This window comes from Ambystoma mexicanum, chromosome 7q (assembly GCF_040938575.1).
Source record: "Ambystoma mexicanum isolate Mex_15411 chromosome 7q, UKY_AmexF1_1, whole genome shotgun sequence".
In the NCBI taxonomy this organism is placed as follows: domain Eukaryota; kingdom Metazoa; phylum Chordata; class Amphibia; order Caudata; family Ambystomatidae; genus Ambystoma; species Ambystoma mexicanum.
This window is the reverse complement of record NC_090941.1, coordinates 504,207,688-504,230,087: the sequence shown is the minus strand read 5'-3', so window position 1 is coordinate 504,230,087 and position 22,400 is coordinate 504,207,688. Positions and strand designations below refer to the sequence as shown.

Sequence of the window (22,400 nt, the reverse complement as noted above, 5' to 3'; positions counted from 1 at the left end):
AAGTGTGGGTCCTTGACGTACAGAAGGACATTGTCCGTGTATAATGAAATTATATGGTACACTCCACCCACCTGTATACCTGCATCAAAAAACTGTTTCCTGAAATAAATAGCGATAGCTTCCAGTCCTAATATGTAAAGCATGGGACACAGCGGGCAACCCTGCCTAGTACCTCTTCATATGTCCCATGCCGCAGAAACCAACCTCCCAGATTTCACTCTTGCCCTCGGCTTAGTGTATAGGGCTTTCACCCATTTGATACATTTCTCCCCAAATCCGAAACCCCTGAGAACCACTAGCAGCCATTCCCAATAGAGGGAATCAAATGCCTTTATAGCATCTAATGATAGCAATGTATAGGAGCCTGACTTTAGGTCTGTCTGAGCCATAATGTGTTGGAGCCTACGGAGATTCGCTGTGCTTTTGCGACCAGGCACAAAGCCGCTCTGATCCGTGTGCACCAACCTACCTATCAATCTGGAAAGTCTCTTGGCCAGTATCTTGGTCAATATCTTTACATCATAGTTCAGCATCGCAAGTGGGCGGTAGGAATCGCACACTTCTACAGGTTTCCTGGGCTTAAGCATCAGGATCACAAGTGTCCCTCATGTTTTCCGGCAGAATCGTGGGGTCATACGCTTCCTGGAACACTTTGTGTAGAAGTGGTGTGAGGGATGATTCATACGTTTTATAGAACTCCGGAGGCAGCCCATCGGTGCCCGCGGTCTTGCAAGCGGACAGGGGTTTTATTGCCTCTGTGATGTCTTCAGTGGTAATATCTGCGTCTAGAGTTTCACTTTGTGTGGGTGTCAACTTGCGTAATCCAATTTCCTCAAGTGTGTCTAGAATTTCCTCTGGGGGGACTGGGGTGTCGTGTGACTATAACTGGGTGTAGAACAGTTTAAATGTTTCATTTATACCTTGTTATGTCTGATGTGGGGTGCCATCACCTCCTTTCAGTGCGGTCGTTCAGTGTCTGGGATGTTCCCTCTTACAGAGCCATGCCAGTAGGCAGCCAGGTCTATTTGCTTCCGTGTTACCTATAATGGTTCTGGTGGTATGGTCGACCGTCGCTAGCCTGCGCCATACATCCTTGCATTCGCCCTGAATCCGACTGTGTGACTTCCTCTTGCTGTGTCCCCTGGGTGGTGCACTCTATCCTTTCAATTTCTTTGTCACGTTGTTCTAGCTCAGTTTGCAGTAGTCTCCTGATACTCCCTGCCTTCGCTATAATTTCTCAGTGCAATACGACTTTCAGGGCGTCCCATACTGTGCTAAGCCGGTCAACGCTGCCCATGCTTTCCTCTACATATTTCTCCAGGGAATCCCGAAGGTCATTTCTAAATGCTAGGTCCTTCAACGCTTCGGTGGGCATTCTCAATAATGGAATGGGGGTGGTCTGGGGCCAGCTATGGTCCATTCCACCATTAGAGGTGAGTGGGCAGAAATAGATTGCCCCAGATATTGCGCCATCTCCATTTGGGGAAGATGTTCCCTGCCTGTAAAAATATGGTCTATCCTAGTGTACAGGCTATGCAGGGATGAAAAGTGAGAGTAGCCTCACTCCCCTGGATCTAGCTCCCGCCAAATATCAGCGAGATCTAATCGTTCTATCACGGTATTCAGTGCGGTAGTGGCTACTGGCGAGCAGTTCTTTGGGGGTGAAGACCTGTCCAATTCTAGATCACGTACGCAGTTGAAGTCCTGACACCAAATGAAACAGCCATTCCTATATTGTGCTATTTTAGTGTACCTTAGATCTAGGTGGGCTGGGATGTTACAATTGGGGAAATAGGAGTTCACTATGCATATTTGTAGCTGCTCAACGTAGCCCCACAATATCACCTACCTGCCCTCCGGGTCTACTTCAGTCCTAAGTAGTTTGAGAGGAAGAAGTGGACTTGTCCACTTGAACACCCCTCTTGCGTATTTGGAATAAGCCGCCACAAACCCTTGACCCCCACCCCAGTGTTCCTGTAATTTGACCATGGATTCCTTTGTTAAATGAGTTTCTTGTAATAGAGCCATTCCTACCTTCTTTCTATGTAAGTAGGATTTAATTCTGTTCCTGTGAAGGTAAGTGCCCAGTCCTCGTACATTCCAAGTTAACACCTTAATGCGTGCTGCCATATCAGTTTAAGGGCGAGTCCCAGGATTATCTTCCCACCACCCCAGCCTCTTTCAGTGGCGGTTGAACAGCAAAGGTGCCCTGCACCCCAGGTACCCTGATCTGGCCAACCTCGTTCCTACATCCCCAACCCTCTCAGACCCACCACATCATCCTCTGGAGACTTCATAACTGCACAAACGTTCATTATCGTGAACGAGAAAACCACAACATTAACAAAAAACTGCTCCCAGCAGTTGCCATCACTTGGCAGTGCTCAGGAGCCCCCTCGTCATCTAGGCCTCTCCAGGTCATTTGACGCGGGTAGTGTGCAGGCAACAGGCCAGTAGGGTGGGTTGTAGTGCGCTGCACGTGCGGCCTGGCGGACTCACTGTCCGCTCCAGCAATCAAGATGACATTGCAGTGACAATTGGATGTGGTAGCTGACGTTTCGCAGTCACATGATATAGCTTCCAGTCCGTGTGAATCTTCTCCCCACCCCCCTCACATCTGCTCATGTGATGGGTTCCTCGTCTCTGGCCAGGTTGTTGTGCTCCAGCCACATGCTAGCCGCAGCAGGCGTCTCTAGGAATATCGCTTTCCCTTTTGTATAGCACTTTGAGACGCGAAGGATATAGCAACATGTATTTGAGGTTAAGTTTCCGGAGCCTTGCCTTCACTGGTACAAAGGAGTTTGTTGCACTGCGGGTGTGTAATCGGGATACATGACGATCTTGGAATCATTTTGCTTGTTTTCTCCCCCTTCTCTTGAGTACTTGAGTATTATTTCCCTGTCCTGAAAATTCAGGATTTTCATGATCATTGGGTGTGGATATGAGCCTGGTGGGGGCCCTTTTGCAGAGATCTATGGGCCCTTTCCACTGTGAAGCCCTGGTTAAATTTGCTGTCGCCAATCTCTTGTTGCAGCAAGGTTTCCACAAATTCAGTCGGGTTCGACCCTTCCATGTTTTCTGGAATTTCTAATATACAAATGTTATTGTGGCAGGCGCGTCCTTCTGCGTCCTCTGACCTCGCCTCCATTCACGCTACTTTCCTCTCCAGTTATTGAACCTTGGCCTTCAGGTCAGCTGTACTGTCGACTGTTTCCAGTAGGGCTGCCTCCGCCGTGGTCACCCTTTCGGTCAGGTTGCGAGCGTCTTGGCGCATTAATTGCATATCGGATTTAACTTGGTCTATTTTGGTGTCAATAAATGATCGAAGTGCCACAATGGCCTGTAGCACCTGTGCGTCCTTCGAGTTGTCATCTGAGGGAGGTTGTTCCTGCTGCGCGGCCGCTGCTTGCTGCGATTGCTGTTTTGCTTTGGCCGCCGAGAAGGAATCCATTATTGACGATTTGGGTTTGCCTTTAGAGGGGGACATGCCACCGGGGTCTTCCGGTGAACGGTGGTGGCGTGTAGGTGTCTGTTCAGCCAGCTGAACGCAGATCGGATCCGCAGTGTTCTTTCAGTGACCAGTCGACATTTGAGGAGCGTGACGAGATGTCCTCGGGACGAGAGCCTGCCGCTACAGGCGTCAATGGATAGTATAGATGCTTGATTACTTTTGTGTTGTGTTCTGAGTATCTAAGTGGTACCTCTATAGTGAAAGTGAGTCTCCACCACTGCAGTGGTGGCGTACTGATGTGCTCTCGTCCAGCCTCAGTTGCAGGCAAGCTTGGAGCCCGCACGCACAGTGCTGCAGCACACTTTAGAGTGGTCTCCTCCAGAGTACAAGCGTGGGAGACTTGCACCCGCGGGTTGTCACTCCGTGGCGCCGAATCCGGTGTGGTGTTCTGCGCAGATGTCTTACCCCCAAGCAATGGTGCTTAGGTTGCATTAGGATCAAGAGCCAATCCGATGATAAAAGGGTAGCCCCATCAGTACCTTATATCATGTTCCCTCAGCCATTGGGTCAGGGCCTGACAGTCTCTGCGCCTTGATAATGTAAAAGCAGACCGGTCTTGATAGATCACGACTCTCATATTATCATAAGTCAGGTTCCGGACTCTGCCTATCCTTTTCCAGGGTCTGCACCCTGTCCTTGTAGACATGACATTTGGTCAGTATGGTGCGTGGTCTGCCGGGGTGCCCCCCTGCTCTGTTGAAGCGGATCTCCTTTGGCTCCACAGCGTCCCCTTCAAACAGCAGTTCCAGGATCGATCTGACTTTCGACTCCAGGCCCAGTATCCCTTTCCCTTTCCCTTCCTTCACTCCCAGGACGTTACACCTGCGCTCACGGTTCTCCAGGTCGTCTATCTTTAGGGAGGTATCCTTTATGCAGGCCTCCATCCGCATTTTCCGTAGGTCTGCAGATAGCTGAGAGTCCTCCACTCTCTCCTCCAGCCGGTCAACCAACCCGCCCAGGTTCTGGAGCGAGGTTTGCATGTCAGTCCTGATTGATCTGACCCACCCCCAAGCAGGGCAGTAAAGCAGTAAAGTCTGCCTTAGTGACCTTTTGTTGCAGGCAGCCCCTGGAATCTTCTCCATCATTGCTGGACCTGCTTTGTCAGGCGCTCCCTCTTAAATACTTCTAGATTTTTCTCAACCACTTCTGACAACATAAGACTTCAATGTCTCCCCAGATCAGTGCTTACCCCTCACCACAGGCTCTCCCCATGCCCCTTTTCCCTCCAGGGCTGATGTGTGCACTGGGGGGGGCGGTTGTCCCGTCGCATCTTCACCCAGCACTAATGGGGGGTATGGGCTACATAGTCTGTTAACTTGCGTTGAAACAGGTCTTCGGGTCTTCCCTCTTAATTAGGTCTCTGCGCTCCTCTTCTGGCACAGACCTCTCCACTGTCTCCGTGCCTGCTCCTGCACTGGCCTGCAGCTCCCACTTGGTCCCTGGTGGGCCCCACTGGTATCTTACTGGCAATTTCTCCTTACCCTCTGGAGGACTCTTCTCACTCCTGGGCTCCTCTTAATTGTCCCTCCTCCAGAGTCCGATGCAGTTGCTGGGGCGGGGGTGTCTCCCCTTACCTTTGTTCTGCTGGTGAAGTGGGCCACACCACTCCCCGGCAGGACAGCTACGTTCTACACCCCCAATTTGATGGGGTCCCTCTCGGAGTAAGGCCGTTAGCCTCTCCTCTGCACCAGCACCGCTGCTCTATCATTTTTACAGAAGGGTGCCCTCAGCCTCCCAATCCGGCTGTGAGGGAAGCCCCTATCTGCGCTCTTCAGCTGCTAGCCTGGTCATAACTGGCACTCGCCTGCAGTAGGTCCGGCCTGCATCACGTCCCCTCACTCAGTTTCTAGGATTTCCTGGGGTTTTCCTCTGCACTGCCCCTCCTGTCTCTGAGAGGCACTTCAACACCCTCACCAGGGGCTTTCTGTACCTGCCGACCGTCGTCCACTCACACGGTTGGGCCTGCTGCTCAGATTTCTCACAGTGGGGGGCTTCTGCACGGAGCCGACTTGTCATGCTGTCATTTTACCTGTGCCCCCTGGCGGTCTCAGTGGGATATTTTTTATAACACTGTCCATCAACTTCACAGCGGGAAACACTACGCCCCATCTCAAACTGTTAGGGAGAATTCTCATGTTATGGCTAATTTCCCTTACCTATAGAGTCCCCCAGCAGCTTTGCTGGATTTGATGTTTTTTTTTTCTCCTGCTAAGAGTGAGACTCTTTCCCACTCTTAGGCATGTTTTGCCATGTGTGTTCGAGGCTATTTTTGGTGGTTAATTGTCTATGGGGTTTATCTCACCCTCAAAGGAACCATATTTTTACATGTGTTACACAGCACCCTCAGTGCAGTGACAGAGGGGTGTCATAGTGGCCCCCAAACATAGACTCCATACCCTGGGACTGACTACTGTCTCCCAGGGCATGTAAAGTCCCCATTGACTTTACTAGTCAATTTTATGAAATAAACCAGTACAATCCATCTTACTATGGAGGTACTGGGAACAGTTAATAGTTTTTCCCTGGTTTTCATTTTCGAGAGGGTACCGTACAGTCACTCTCTCAAAAGTTTCTGGCTGGTGGCAGTGGTTACTACCGTAAATATTAGACCACGAATATTTCCCTATGGGATTTTCCCATTGTTCGAGGCTACCACTTTTTCTGACAGCCTCTAACATACCGCTGGTTTATTTTAATATTAACTTTACTCCGGTAGATTTTATTAGCCAGAACTTTACTTCTTTCTGTGTCTTTCTCTAAACTCCTAACCCAACTCGGGGATCCTTTGTTCGTCCTTTTGGCAGGCTTCTGCCAAGAAGCCCTCCTTTCGGCGCCACTGAGTCTGGGGTGGGTCCCTTGTGTGGGAGGGGGGCGTAGGACCCCTGGACAGGGTTACCTCAGCAACCAATGTCACACTCTGTCCTGATAGGCTAGAGGGTCTCCCGCCAAGATGACCACTCCACTGTGTGAGTGACAGCTAGGCTGTATGAATGGGGATCTTTTTACATAAAAGCAGGGTCCTGAGGACTGGAAGAGCAAGACGTTGCCACTGGAACTAAGAAGCCGAAGAGGAGAGAAGCCAAAGACATCTGCAACGACTGAACCACCGGTGAAGCCCTTCTACAGTGTCTCACCACTTTTCTCCACACGACGAGAGAAGATCTTCATCTGAAAGAGCCTTCTTCCCTTGAGCTGGTGGGGCCGACCAGTTTGTCAATCGCGTTTCTTGACCTTCCCTGGTCGAATCGCCAGTACCCTGTACTCGGAGACCGGATAATCAGGCACCCGTCCACCCGGGCCGCGATTTAAAGGAGCGCCCCTTTTATTCGTCGGGCATCACCGTGGCTGGTTTTATCCCTGGGTAGTGCAGTAACTCGAACCTTCCTCCACAACGAGAGCCTCTCTTCCTCTGCTGGATACCCTGAACTGCAGGAACTACCAGGAACAACCACCACCGCAGGAGCCATTTCTTCATATTAAGGTACATTGTTCCGCCAGGCTGCCCTTTTCACGTGGTAGTGCTAAAGGTGTTTTAAATCCTTTACCTACCTGTTGGGTTGGCCGCCCCTATCGTCTAAACATCGTCTTTCCTGTTTTCTGCATCCACATTTTCGAAATAGTTAACCAAAGACTTGACTGCAGCTGCAAGAACATTTTGCTCCTGGCTCCTTTGCCCTGTACCACTGACTATGGCACAGGCCTATTGACTCTGGCAGAATTTGTTAGAACTGCCGTCTCTAGATTGCTTCTCAATTAGAACTGTGTTGGTGCACCTACTTCTTATAGCCACCTTTTCCTTCCCACTTTTTAAACTTGTGAAGTGCCATTTTGCTCGGTTTTCATTTAGGTATTCTCTATGCTAAAGTACTGCCGAGCCTAAACTTGTTCACAAACATATGGGAAGTGGTGCTAGGGTTTGTAAGAAGATATTTCTGTATACCTTGTGCTTTCCCTCCCTTGTGAGAAATTGCTAGAGTGCCATTTGTGTTTTGTTTTCACTGTGCCGTTTTGCTCAGTTTTCACTCTTGCTCAAACTTGTCTACAATTTAACTAGGGAGTTGTGTATACTTTACTTGACTGATTTTAACTTGCTTTATCAACTGTGATTAATGTGGTGAACTAGAAGTGTGGAAAAAATATATATATATCCTTTTTAATACAACGCTTTGGTCAGTGTTTCCTTGTGCCATAGCACTGTAGCCCTATTGTGTAAACCCTGAATACTGCTCATCTCCCTCTTGAGATAAGTCTGACTGCTTAGCCACAGCTACCAACTAAATCTTTGTGGTACAGACTGATACCAAAGGGGATTTATTGCTCATACCTGTAGTCTTAATCTTCTGTAGTGCTCCCCAAGGGAATTGCACAGGATTCTGCCTAACACAAACTACAATTAAACAGCCCCAAGGATGCTCGCCCCACAGAAACCAAAGAACCAACTGAAAGACGCTCATGACGGGTGGAAACGAATGACCGAATACACAGGCTCACCAAGACGGATGCACTAGAACACCACACCGACCCTGAACTATTCAAAAGCTCAACAGACCAGTGTCATACTAGATAACAAGAGAATAGTTATTACCATCCCAATCCCACACACACGAAGAAAATCAAATCCAAACAATACTCACTATGAAACAGCGGGGTCAGCGCAGCACCAACAAAGCGAATCTGCCAACGAGGAACCGGCATCAACCCAACCCACAGGGATACAACTCTAACGGAATCAGAAGGACCTGAATCAGGATACAGACCCACTAACCCAATCCTCAATCTTCTGCATACTTACCTACACACAGCCCCTCAACCATCTCTCTGCCAGCAATCCGCACACACTTTACCACACCACATCAACAACACATAATCATCACCTACACCACTCAAGGTCTCGCCCGATCCGAAAAGAGCACCAAAGCCCAGCACTCGGTGTATACCGAGCTGAAGCTGCCAACAGCACATCACTTCTCCCACTCTCCTGCTCCCCTCCCCCCAACTAACCCTATCCAGTCCTTCCTGATTACAGATCCACCAGAGCGCCTGGGGACCAATTCCGTTGTTGACAGTGCGCTATATAAGTACCTTTAACATAACATAAAATAATGCAGCTGTCTGGCATATGGCTTTGGCATCGTACTATTAAATACATTTGACGATAACCATGTTAGTAGTAATGTAATGTCCTTTATAACATACTCATAGAAAGAGCCCAGTTTGTTTGTATTATTTGTGTACACTTCTAATTACTATTAGTGTAAATCTGCTCTTGGTTTAGTCAAGTGAACGCAAACCAGTGCTCGGCTGTGGAACATGTATGTTCCCACCTGCTGTTGTGGCCCGCAGGTCTGGACATAGCTGTCATTGTTGCGATCTGCGCTTAATCAAAATGATTAAGCGCAGATCACAACATGATAATGTAACCTGCTTTGACATTATCCATCAATTACCACACATTTGAATAATTGTTTCCATGTTGGTAGATGACATGTATAGGGCTTTGTACCCATCCATAAACATATCCGTTCACGCTGACCTAAGCTGCATATAGATAGTGCTGTAACTGGGGAGAACAAATATGTAATGAAGCTAGTGTTAGTGTCCTTCAAGCGTGCAGTTAAATATTTTGATTTCTTCAAACATGATTTATCTGAGTTTTGTGGTGTTGTTTTCTAGAGATTTAAAGTTGGAGTTCGTTTAACATACCGAGTGATGGAATCCATGCTGAAATCAGTAAGTTATAATGTATTTGAATAAGAAATACACAAAAAAAAACGTAATGACATGCACTCTTAAATGTATTGTTGTTCTTTCTTCAGGAGGAACAACGACTATCTGTGCAAAACTTTAGGTAAGTGTCAAACTAAAATTTCTATTTAATTGTTTTTTAGCCATGTAAACAGCTTTTTTTACCAATGACATTATCAATCTTACACCTGGCACAATTCTTTAGCTGCTTTTTGTTGATGAGTCTACTTCATGAAGGAGCAAGCAGAACTGTGTTTTGGCCACAGTGTACAAGAGTAATTCTTTGCTGAAATGGACTGCGAAACTGATAATGCATAAGTTTTAGTTGTGTATCGGTACAGTTGCATCTAGCATATTCAGGAAATGCTAGATATGAAAAGTGGTTCCAAGGGACTTTATTAAAATGACTGTACTGCTGCACATATGGGTCTTTGAAACAAAGCAATTTTTTGTTTTCAATGGCAGTAAAAGGAATGGCAGCTGTAAGGAACTCATGGTGGCAACAGTAAAGACAGACACATATGATCACAGTTCAAGGGTGTTTATTAAACTGTAAATGCAGGGTGGAAAAATACCTAACCTAAATCTAAGATGGGAGCAAGCTTCGACCATCAAATGAAAAATAAGGCAGGCCTTGTGGCGTCTTGTCAAAGTCAAAAGCCTATACCAAAAAAAATACTTATTGCCAAATCCTTACAATTAATTACAGAAAGTGTGTGGGATAGGATTTTTAATAAAGAAAGAAGTGTTCACAAATAATAAGTCAGGATGTGATTGCCAGGGGTCTCTCTTCTCCACATTTTGAGCACGGGACAAAGTAGATCTCCTGAACACAGCACACGCTCGAGCTTTCCCAGCACGAGCCAACAGTTCCGTACCATCCATCAGGTTCTACGATGCATAAGTCTCTTTTCAATAAAAAGTCTTTTGCCTTCGAGGGTCTGATGTATTCAACAAAACAAACCATAAATTCCCTTCCAAATGGGCTTTGGCTGACGACTTTTCACCCCTGATCTCCCTTGGTCGGGCTCAGATCCTAATGCCAAGGGGGACAATCTACTTACCCTGGTCTTATACCCCTTGCATTCACAAATCTTAATGTATTTTTAAACCGCCCCTCAGGCTTTGCCCCTTTTTGTCGGCTTCCCTCTGCTGGGTTCACTCTTGCCAACTTTCGCTTAACAGTCCACAGTGGACATCCCTCGGTCGGGTTCACTCCTGTCAATACACTGTTCATGGGACTTCAGGCTTCGCCCCTTTCTTGTTAGCATCCCACTGCCGGGTTCACTCTTGCAAACCTTTGCAACACACTCTTGATGCACTAATTTCACCAAGCAGGATTAATTTCCCTTCCCTTCCCTTCGCTTCAGAATCAAATGTTGGTCAAAGACATTTGACGATACAGAGGATTTTACAAGCCCCCTGTATGACCACTTTGACCTCTTTTTGCCTTTTCCCAAGGCCTTCTGGTTGCGGTAGTCTCTACCATCGGGTAATCGGCCAGAGTTTCCTGAGCACCCACGTAGTGCTGGACTCCTCTCGCTGGTTTTCCACCTTTTCCCTCAATAGCTCTTTAAGCTTTTAACAGTACAAATTAGCTGTTAGCTACTTTTCGTACAACACAGTTCGGTCTCTTGTCGACTCTCCCCTTGACTCATCGGCTGTGATGAATCGCTTGGCTTTCTTTCTCTTTGAAGTCAAGGTTGGTATCACAGAGACAAGCGTCTCGCCCCGTCTTGGTAGTCAGCAGAGGAGGGTCTTGTGTACTGTTGACTCTGCTGCAATACACGCTGGCTATTGATTGCAGTCTTATGATTCCTTCTGCAGAGGTTTCACAGGCCTTGGTTGGAAAGGGCAAGCTTGCTTCTTTCCTTATCACCCTCTCTGTATGCGCCGTCTGTCTCCTCCTCTTGAACTGCCAGGCTGAGTTAGCTCTCGCGTCGTGCAGTCTGCCTTGCTTGTCCTGTGCTCTCGTGCTCTACCTTTTATCCCTGTGAGGAAGGGAAAGGGCCGTCCGGTGTGTGATTCTGGTCAATTGCCTGCCATTGCCAGACCCTTGTATTGGGACATGTCAGTTAAACGGCTTTGGCGTTTATCCGTTGTCTTTCGTGTTGTGCGAAAGTGTACGTGTGTCAGAAAATGGGGGGGGGGCAGTGTTTTGGAATATCCAACGTGGTAGGATGGGTAAAAGGTGTTGAAAGAAGGGGTTATCGTGTCTCAACCGTCGGTGTCCCTGCCCAAGGACCTCCCCATCCAGGTGAACCTCCCTCACTGGCCCACCCCCAGGAGCTGGATTCAATAGTGATACCCGTGTCCTGGCCACCTGGATGATAGATCCCCGGGGACTAGCTAGAGAGACACCTTCAGGTTTCTCACACAGCTCATGTGAAGGGTGTCCATCTTGATCCTCCACTTGAAAAAAAAAGTTTTAAAAAAATCCCTTGCATCAACATCCTTGCTCTCTTGTGCACCTTAAAAATTGCCCCACTGTCTCCTGCTACCAGATTCTTTTTTCCTAACAGTGAAGTCCTTTCCACTTTTTGCCGGAGTTTCGAAAAATCTTGCTGCTTTCTTATTTAGTTTTGCTATGAGTTTCAACAATTGTTTTAACCTCACATTTTCTTTTTCTACAGCATGAGCTCTCATATAGTTGCATGCTTTTTAGTATCCTTCTCGATTCCTCTGGCCTCCTGGACATCACAGGAGCATTTGTGTTTATTGTGAGATACCAAGGGATGAATGAAAAGCTGAAGCCCGTGGTATTTTGTTTATCTCTATGAAGCCGATTTTACTTTTGTTTCATGCCATCACAAGATCATCTTGTCAACGCCCGTGGTATAGTAGAATAGCAAGTCTATGCCGGTTGTCTCAGTCCTGTAAGCCCTGCAGTACCCCTTTCTCCAACAAAGCTTGATCAGGCAACAGCCAAATGGTTGAATAAGCCTTCCTAGCTTGCCCTTAAAACATACCAGCTGCTGTTGCTGCTGTATTCTCTACAGCAAGAGGCCCGTTATTAAATTGTTAAATTTTCAAAAGAGCATGAAACCGTATGGCGTTCTCTTCCATTTGTGAGGGGTTGTTCTTTCAAATGCGCACAGTATGGCAAGATTGGCAGTGGTAGTACATCGCCCCTTTAAAATAATGTGAGTGAAAACCTTTACATCAAATACACAGGGGTTGTTCCTTTGTTAGGTTCAAGGGGTCTTTATTCTGGCGAATGTGTCACAAACAGAACCTGGATCATTCATCGGTTAGGCATGTCTGTGTTTGTGCCTAGTATTTATTTGCTGTTTTTTTTCTCCACTGGTGAAGGGGACAAAATAATAAACTGTGTAGAATGTCAACGTGAAGAACAGTTCTTATCCAAACATTCTAATGGATTCCTTCCTCCTACTGTTTCCTCATCTATGATAGTCTATTTGCAGCACAGCTGCTCTTAATAAAGTTCTCCACCACAAGGAGCAGCAGCGCGTCTCTGCCTGATGTCTCTATGTGCCCTCCCGCTGGACATGACCTCTTTGCCAGTATAGATGGAGCTTCTGTGCACTCTCTTCGCTTTGGAAAATAAGCTCTTCGTTTCGTCGACTTTGCAAAATGCCCAACCCCGCTATGGCCTTAGGTTTGAAACCTTACATGGCATGAGCTTGACAGATCTTGGTGTCGAATCCCCACAGGATATTGGTCTACTAACTGAGGGAGAAGCACAATACCCAAGAATGCGGATTGCGCCAATCCATGTAAACCAAGGTCCTCCGGTTAAAAAGCTGCAAAACAATTCATACTTCCACAAGTAAACCATTGAAGGAGCCAGTGTTTCAGTCGAAGTCGCACCAATCCGAAGACAGGTGCACCGCACATAAGGAGAAGAAGTAACACAAGAGGTCTCATTCTTCGAGCTGTTCTTACCATCATCACCATTCTTCTTCCAATGAGAGGAGTCCTTGTTCAAAGGTCTCTGCGGAAACCGTGCCAAAGGAATGTTTCCCACCCAATCCTCTACCCCGGAGGAATGCAATACCTTTCATTTGTATATACTAGACATCTTTCTCAAGTCCCTGGCACCAACTGCATCGGTTGTGGTTTCTGATGGTACCGTTGGCTCCAGTGGGTCCAGCTGTGTTGCCCCAGAGCTCAGGAACCCAGGCAGGAACACTCATGCATGCCTAATGGCTCGTGCCTGAACCCTAAGGTCAACAACATGTTTTGGTACCATCTGGATCGGCCTTCAGGCATATAGAACTCTGCGCCATCTCCACCCTCGATTTTTGCACCAGTGGGGCCCCCCGAGCTCTTGTAGAATATGCCCTGCTTCCATTAAGACCATTTATGTCTACAATGGCCCAAATTTGCGACGACAAAGGGAAGCTGGATCCTTTTGGAATGAAACCCATGTCTTCCATGGAGGACAGAGACTTGCCAGAAGACTAGTATGAGGAAGGTGAGCACCAATAAGGTCTGCCCTCCGATCTTCAGTAGGCCAGTGAATTTGATAACTCTTCAGAAATTGGCTCTTTACCAGCTCCTACTCTGGGGAAGCCTCAGGCCATGGTTGCTGATACCCTAGGGTTGTCAGAACCATCCAGCCCCAGGGTCCAGTTTGAGTTATCGAACATCCTGAACGAGGGACCTAACAGACAGACAATGCTACCATTCAATGCTGCTGTGGAGGCTCCAGTGTTGGAGATGTGTGAGAGGCCCCCCTCTTCACTCTGTCGACATACAACTGGCTAAAATACCACCCAGCTCCATCAGATCCAGCGGTTTTGTTCACCATGGCTCTCGCGAGAGCTTGGTAGTGCAGGCACCTACTGCCAATTTAAAGGCATCCACCTGTCCCCCTCTTTTCCTTGACAAGAAGAGTAAGAGACTGGACACATTGGCCATTAAGGGATTTTCCTCGACCAGCCGAGCTCTCCAGGCAGTGAATGCCTCCTGTGCAATGGGTAAATTCTCCTTCAGCCACTGAACCTAAGTAACTGCTGGTCTCTGCACCTGTTGCCTCTCCCAGCTGGGTTTGATAGGTTTGTTACTCCATCGTCTATACATAGACAATGTTGACAGTCCTGCCCTGGCGGATTGTAAAAGTCCTTTGTTACTTTTGACAACTTAATCCTCATGCCTTCTCTGGGCCACATCCAACAAGTACTAGCACAGTCCATGACCTTCATGTCTCCCGTGCTTTTCTCCGTCCTAGTACTTTTGGCTTTGGCTTGATCCCCTGTGTTACAACAATACGGTTTACTTTCAATAAAATGGTCTGAACAGTGGAGAGGGCTAGGGAATTTTAGGGAGTGACAATATTCAATGCACTGTACCCCAGGTGATGGTCCTTGTCCCCAGAGGGGGAGCCCCTCACCATGAGGGCGTCCCGCATTAAACCACCCCTAGGGGGGGACTATTAGGTAGTGGCCTCAACTCCCTAGCCTCATGGGAAAGGGCTCCCTCTTGGGGAGAAGTAACGACACAAAAGATCTTCCCTAAACACAATTATAATACACCAGAATTTAAAAATCAAGAATTGCTCTACATATGTCAACACCTTAAATTCATAAATGATACATAATTCATTGTTATTTGTCATGTTAGTAGGTGCTTCACGTACTGACATATATTGTATGTGCAGTGTCTGGTTACCAGCATTAAGATATTTCTAAAAATCGATGCTCTTGATTGCATCATAAACAATCTTCTCTAGATTATACAAGTAAACATTGCCCAAAACCCTTCATCCTGTCCAAATGTGCCTATTTGTTACAATGATGTTTTTAACTCTACAAATTCGACAGGTGCTATTCTCATGTGGGATCTTAAAGAACTTAAGCCCTGAATCGCTAAATTGGGAAGTACTCAAAAGCATCACAAACCTTCTTACGTACAGGGACGGGCAAAATGTTAGATATCATTGGGGTTTCATGTACTTGTACTCCAGGACAAAGTCACTCGCTACCCCCCCCCCCCCCCCAAGACACTCGGACCTGTCACTGCATCTCTCCTAGTTGTCCCACACTACAACTGTGTCCCAGACTGTGCGGATCCTCCTTCTCCGTTCAAGTGCCGATCATCTGGAAAACTCTGCCCCTGCACATCAGCAACATTGACAATCACTTGGCATTCAGAAAGGCACTCAACCTGGCTGTTCCCTTCCTCCTCTTGAAACCATATCACACTGTATTCTGTCTATCTGCACACAGAACACTGGTCCAAACCCGACAACACACCTATCCAACCAAGCCACCATGGATCACAGCGGCACACCGTGATAAACTCTCCCTCCAAACCCCGTCCCCTCACCCACAGACGACCGTACATTACACCGCCTCCCGTCCCTCCTGGACCCTCTCCCACTCCTCCGGCTCTGAATTTATGGAGACCAACTGGCGAGACCAGCCAATCGCATTGAACCTAGAAAACGACATTGAAGATGAACTCTCTCCGGATTTAAGGTATGCATACATTCCACCACATCTGTGGACACAGACCATAGGCACGGCCACCCATCCATGCACTTTAGAATGCAGCTATGGCAATGCAATTCCGGTCTAGCAACTCCCATAACCATCCACACTGAAACCCTTGACGTACCTCAACACTGCTGCCATTACTATACAGCAGCACCCTATGAAAAATGTCGGTCTAGCTGGCCGAGGCACAGGAATTATATAGCGCTTTGACTTAAGGCGCTATAGAAATCCCAAATAAAATTTTAAAAAATGCACACATCGAATCTCTGGCACTAGCACTCAATCATAAACCAACAGTAGCACCCACCAAGGTGCCTGACCTCTGGGCTGCTTACTAGAGCTTAGCCAGCCCACTTAAGTCCTAACCTGCAAGATGCATGCATGCATCTTATAAATGAACTCTTAGAAACTCCCACACATGGACTACGGTCACTGAGCGTGTTCCATCCACAAAGCACATTGAAGTCATACAAATGGGGAAAGGGTGCTATATATTTGACAGATACAATACATGTGTGACCCAACCATTCTCTTGATGCATTTTTAATGAAGATAAGCAAAGGCAATTCCTGTTCCAATCCCACAAATTCATTTTCTATACAAATTCAACTGATGATATTCTAATTCCCAGTTTGGTGTCATCCAATGGCTTTAAAAAGTTGATTGTTGGATTTTTGGCAAACCGTGGTATCATGATCGGACATCCATTACCTTTCCCATGAGTGTTAAAAATTGGCATTTGGGATCTTTTCTCGATTGAAATTCAAGCTTCCCCTATGCTTTTTTTCCTTCTTTTTACAAATTCTTGTTTTATTACATTTTCAACCAACCCGAGTAGTTGGGTTACATTTACAATCGGGGCATTTGCAATCTTTTTTTCATTTCCGATTCTCGCAATGTTTCCCTCCGACAATCAGCATTGGCATTAAACATGTAACTTAACTTTCCAACTGGTTCGCTTTTACCCCTCCCCTTCCCTCCTCCCAACCCCCCGAGCAGAGTTTCACCAGATAGTTATACATTTCACATGTGCACTTGGTTAGTGCTTAGGACAGATATTCCGCATTATCAATTTTCATTCAGTTTAGGTAGAGATTAAGTCAATAGATTCAGGAGCTTGGGCCGCCCAGGGGCATATCTCACATTAGGAAGTATTAGGAGAAAACTTTGAACATTCTACTAGTGGTCCTGTGACTGTGTCCGGAGAGAATTCGGTCAAGTATTCCCCTACAAAATTCCTCCACATAATCTAATTCTGGGCTGCTTTTTCATGGAGAGCGGCAGTGATTCGCTCCATTGTGTATATGTTGGTCTCCACTGCAACCCACTCTCTCAGGCTGGGGAGAATGTCTGCTTTTCACTTGGTGACCAAGCATGCCCTTGTGGCTAGCAGTAGCAGGGCTGTTATACCTTTTAGTCTAGTCATCTCCCCTCAAACTGCTCGAGGCCGAACAGAACCAGGAGCGGGGTGGTTTCTCTGGAGATCCCATCCACCTTTTTGATCCAACTAAGGACTTCTCCCCAGTGTGTCCGGGCACGGGGGCACCCCACCACATATGCCAATAATCCGCCCTCTCCCCGCACTGGTGCCAACAGAGTGGGCTCCTTGTCTGAAACATTTTAGATACATTTAGATAGTCTGAGGGTCATATTGCCACCTGTGGAGGAGCTTTAATGGCATGGAGTTTGTATTGTGCTGCTATTGATACTTGGGACGCTCCCCTATAGATGCTATTCCAATCCTCTGTGTCTAGCTTTATACCCAGGTTGCTTTCCCATCTATGTTTGAGATTGTTGGTCGAGCCCTTTCCTCATGAGAGTGCCCTTTAGTTGCAGGAAGAGGAAGAGACAGTGGGTGGTTCCCTAGTACTACTTCAAGCTCAGTAATCGGGATGTATTTCCTGTTTCTCCACAGTTGTCTGACCCTCTGCAAACCCGCATTGTACCACGATTGGAATCTAGGATGGGCATGGATTTCTTTCCGTATACCCGGGGACCATATGTGGCTCAATGGGGAGGGCCATGTAGTGACCACTTTCATGTCAGCGCCTTCTCTCCAGATATCCCATATTGTCCCCAGTATCGGTGGGTCCGGAGTCTGCGTGCGAGTTTGTCTCTAGGGAACCACAGCCATTCCGCCATTGTAACCGGGGTCAGGTTGTGGTTGTTTAAGTGTACCCATTGTAGTTTATTTCCCTCTAAGGTGGGGGATTAGTATCCTCAGTTGCACGGCCTTATAATACCGCTGGAGGTCGGGGAGGCCCATAACACCTTTTTCTTTGGGCAAGGTTAGATTGTCATACGATATCCTTGGTTTTTTCCCTAGCCACACAAACTTAATGATGGCTCTTTTCACTTCTTTGAAAAATGTGGCTGGGAGTTTTATGGGGAGCATTTGGAATGGGTATAGGAACCTTGGAAGGCAGATCATCTTGATCGCATGAAGTCTACGCATCCAGGAGATCGTGAGTTTTTTGTCATTTCGCTAGGTCTCTATGGAAGCCTGCCAAGAGTTGGGGGGGGGGGGGGTGGAGGGGGAATTTGCCTCGTATATATTCTCTAATTTTTGGGTCAGGTTTATACCCAAGTACAGGAGGGCGTTACTCTCCAGTACCAATCCGAGTGCGCAAAGGGTGGAGATGTCTTCGGGGGTGAGCTCCTTCAGTGGGAATAATGGTATTACCCGAATTGTCCGTTTACAATTGTTCGAATGACACAATTGTTCGAATAATAGGGGTCCTAATTGACCTTCTGCACAATTCACCGTATGGTCATTTTAACATATATTATGGGTTGGGTTGGTGTAATAATAATATAAGGGGATTGGGAGGGGGAGTTGGGGTGGGGGTTGGATTGGTTGGGCGGCTGCGGGGGTTTCCCCCCACATATATATCCTAATTGACCGTTTAAATTCGGTCAATTGTGCAGAAGGTCAATTGTTATTCGAACAATTGACATTCAAACAATTTGTATACAACCGTAATAATATTGATTTTGACCTATTATTTTTGAATCCCGAAAAGGAACCATATTTCTCAATCAGTAGTATGGCCCTAGGTATGGAAGAGTGTCTGCATAGAGAGCTATTTTGTATTCTCCGCCGGCCATCTGGAGACCTTCGACTTGGGGATCCGCCCTTAGGATTTGGGCAAGGGGTTCTACTGAAAGGGCGACCAGGATTGCAGAGAGTGGGCAGCCCTGCCTCGTTCCTCTGCTCAAATCAAACCACCTTGAGTATTCAGAGTTTAACATTACAGAGGCCTTTGGGGATGTGTACATTGCCTTGATCCCTCTACGGAGGGTTGGGCCTATTCCGATCTTGACTAGGACTGCTTCCAGAAAGCTCTACTCCACTCTATTTTGTCTAATGCTTTTTCGTCATCAACAGACCAGAGCGCCGGGTTGTCTGCCATTCTCTGTGACTCATGAATGAGGTGAAGTGTTTTTTGCATTGTGTCCGCCCCCTGTCTTCCTAATATGAATCCAACTTGGTCTGAGTGAATCACTGAGGGCAGATGGGTTTCCAACCTGGCAGCCAGCACTCTGGTGTATATCTTTGCATCTATGTTAAGGAGCGAGATAGGACGATAGGAATCACACTGTTGGGATATTTTCCTCCTTTTGGGATCACAGAGATTAAAGCCTGGGAAAAGGATTCAGGGGCCAGTCCTGTTTATAAGATGTCGTTAAATAATTCTACCATGAATTGGAGGCGGGGAGTTATGAAGGTTTTATAGAATCCCGCTGTATAGCTGTCATTTCCCGGTCCTTTCGCAAGTGGAAGTGTTTTGATTGCTCTTTCAACCTCTTCTGCCATAATCATTGACTCTATCCCTTCTGCCGTGTCTCGGGAGAGTCTGGGCATATCTATCCCCTGCAAATATTGGTCAAACACCTCATGGGCTTGTCCTATTTCTGATGTATAGAGGCGTTCGTAGAATTTTGCGAATGCCTCAGAGATTACCTCCGGGTCTGATATCTGTGTCCCATCCTCCTTTTCAATGGCCTTGACGCACCTTTTCCGCCCGTTGTCCCCGTAGCCTGGCCGCCAATAAGGCATCAGCCTTGTCGCCCTTTTCATAATGCTTCTGCTTGAGAAATTGAAGTTTGCGCACCACTAGGCCTTCCTAGAGATGTCTTAGTTCTTCCCTTTTCTGCATTGCCTCTGTGGCATTTGCGGCCCTGTCGGTCTCATTATTACATGCTGCTGCATCCAGCTGTGTGATTTCATTCCTCAGCCTTTTCTCTATTATGGCCCTTTTTCCTCTTTTTCGCTGCCGCCTCTCTAATTAGGACACCCCTCCACGTTGCCTTGCCCGCCTCCCATACCGTTCTCTTTGAGACGTCTCCCGTGTCATTTATTTTGAAGTAATCTTTGATTTCGCTGGCCATTTCGGTGCGGAAGATTGGGTCTTTCCAAAGAGACCCATTGCATCGCCATTTTGTGTTTTTGATGGGTAGGGTGTCCAGTCTAATGCCGACCATTACTAAGTCATGGTCTAACCATGAGATTGGGACTATATCAGCTATGTTGGTGACCACGAAGATGTGCTTTAAGTACATGTAATCAATCCTAGTGTATGTTCGGTGTGGGGCTGAGTAAAAAGTGAACCCTTTGTCATTGGGGTGTAAGTTCCGCCAGGCATCTTGCAAACCATAGACTCGCATCATTTCAATCACTTCTGCTCGGCCTCTGTCTGGTGGAGGGCTGGTCTTTGGGTTGCCTGCCTGTCTGTCCATGGTGGGGTCTACCCATGAATTAAAGTCCCCCCTAGAATGATATGTCCAGCTGCCTCGAGCATCATCTTTGGGACAGTGCGTTTCAGAAGGCGGTTCTGGCCAGCATTGGGGGGGAGTATAGTGTCGTTAAGGTAAGGGTAATGTGAATTCTGCCCACCAAAAAGATGGCTCTCCCCTCCTGATCGGTCCATATCTTGGAGACCTCAAGGATAAGCCCCTCCCTAACCAGTATGCCTACGCCTGCCTTTATCAAGGGATCAGAGCTTCAGTATTCAGAGCCTATTCTAGCGTGGAAAAATGTGGTGTTCTCCCCGCATGTATTTAGTTTCCTGGAGAAAGATTACATCTAAGTGTGCTCGCCTGAATTCCCTGCACACCAGGGATATTTTATTTGGTGAGTTCAAGCCCTTCACATTGAGCGTGCCAATCCTGAGCAGCCCATGGGCGCTAACTGGGGCGGTGCCATCATTGTACTCTTGTTTGTTTTTATTGCGATGCGGACATCTCGTGCAGCTATTATTTAATTTCTATGTGCCCTTGATCCTGTCTGTCGAACTCCCTGACTCTGCCGATCCCTTTCCCCGTCTCCACCCCCCACTCCTGCTTGGCATCCGATCTAGCTGGAACATCTCACCCAGCCAGCCTCAGACCACCAGTTCGGAACGTGCAACCCACGGTCGAAATCGTAAACATCACAACTAACCACGAGCCCCCCTAACTTTCCCTCCCTTAAGTTTCCATATCTGCGAGTCTTCTAGTACCTCATTATTTGTTTACATGAAGTCAACCCTAGTGGTAGACATCTGACCACTAGTGTTGTGGCTGAGTACAAATGGCTTAACTCACCGTGACAGTCGCTACCCCAGTGTTTACCTGTGGTCCAATACTGCTATCAATTACATCATTCACCTGGAACATCTTACAGCTGGAGTCACGTTCAGGCCCCCAGAATCCTTGGGGTGTCGCTCCTTCTCGAAACTTCAATGTCCTCTGGAGTGATGCTTCTTTCGACCCCAACTGGTCGACATTCGCTAACATCAGTGCTCTACTCCTGGTGAGGCGTTCATCCTCCTATATTTCCTGGCTCCCTGGATTTTTCTACGTCTGGGTCCCTGTAGCCTACATTGTCGATGGGTCTTTCTTCTGGATTCTGTTGTTTAGGTTGCCTACCAGGTCCGCTATGCAGTTCGGTATCTCCTTTTCGATTCATAGTCTAACGGTACTTCCTTCGTGTTCGAGCGTGAGGGAGAAGGGGTATCCCCACTGATATCTGATTCCCTTTTCTTTAAGCCATTTGGTCAGGGGGTATGAATTTCCTCCACATGGCCAGAGTGAGCGAGGATAAGTCCTGGAAGGTCATCATATTAGCTGTGTCATAGACTATTTGAGGAGTGTTTTTGGCTCTCTCCAGAATTCTTACTGTCTCAGTAATTGTGGAATCTCACAAGTACCGTCTTTGGGCCACCGGGGATCCTTCCCACCCCTCCCCCCACCCTATGTATGCGGTCGATCTTGGGCTCGTCCACCGTGTCATCCTCGAATAATTTTAGAATCGCATGGAGGGATCTTTTCAAGTCTTGTTCTGTTTCCCATTCTCGTGCTGGTATTCCAAAGATTCTCTGGTTGTTACGCCTTTCACGATTTTCCAAATCGTTGATTTTTAGGCGATATTCTTCTTCCCTTGTCTCGATGTCTGCGAGCCTCTGGTCTATTTGGGATTCACGCGTGTCTAGGGAGGTTTGGTTGGTCTCTACCACCTCGAGCCTCTCCGAGTTTATCAATTCTGTTTGTGATCCTGTTGATCTTCCCCCAATGTCTGCTCTCATGCTCTTCATCTCAGTGAGAAGGGGCGCCACATGAGCCTTTGTTGCTGCGGCTTCTGTTCCTGATGTTGCCATGATATGGTTCTATTTGGGATCTGCTTCGGAGTGGAGTGGGGAATA

At 47.3% G+C, this 22,400-nt stretch overlaps 1 protein-coding gene across 3 annotated transcripts in view; it reads left to right on the top strand.

Annotated features, from left to right (window-relative positions):
• The window catches only part of RB1 (RB transcriptional corepressor 1), a 2,466,185-nt gene that overhangs the window by 917,182 nt on the left and 1,526,603 nt on the right, over positions 1-22,400 (top strand). For all 3 annotated transcript variants that reach the window (XM_069639386.1, XM_069639387.1, XM_069639388.1), the window contains exons 14-15: positions 9,185-9,241; positions 9,328-9,359. In XM_069639386.1, coding sequence (XP_069495487.1) covers positions 9,185-9,241; positions 9,328-9,359 — 89 coding nt within the window. The remainder of the gene's footprint in view (positions 1-9,184; positions 9,242-9,327; positions 9,360-22,400) is intronic.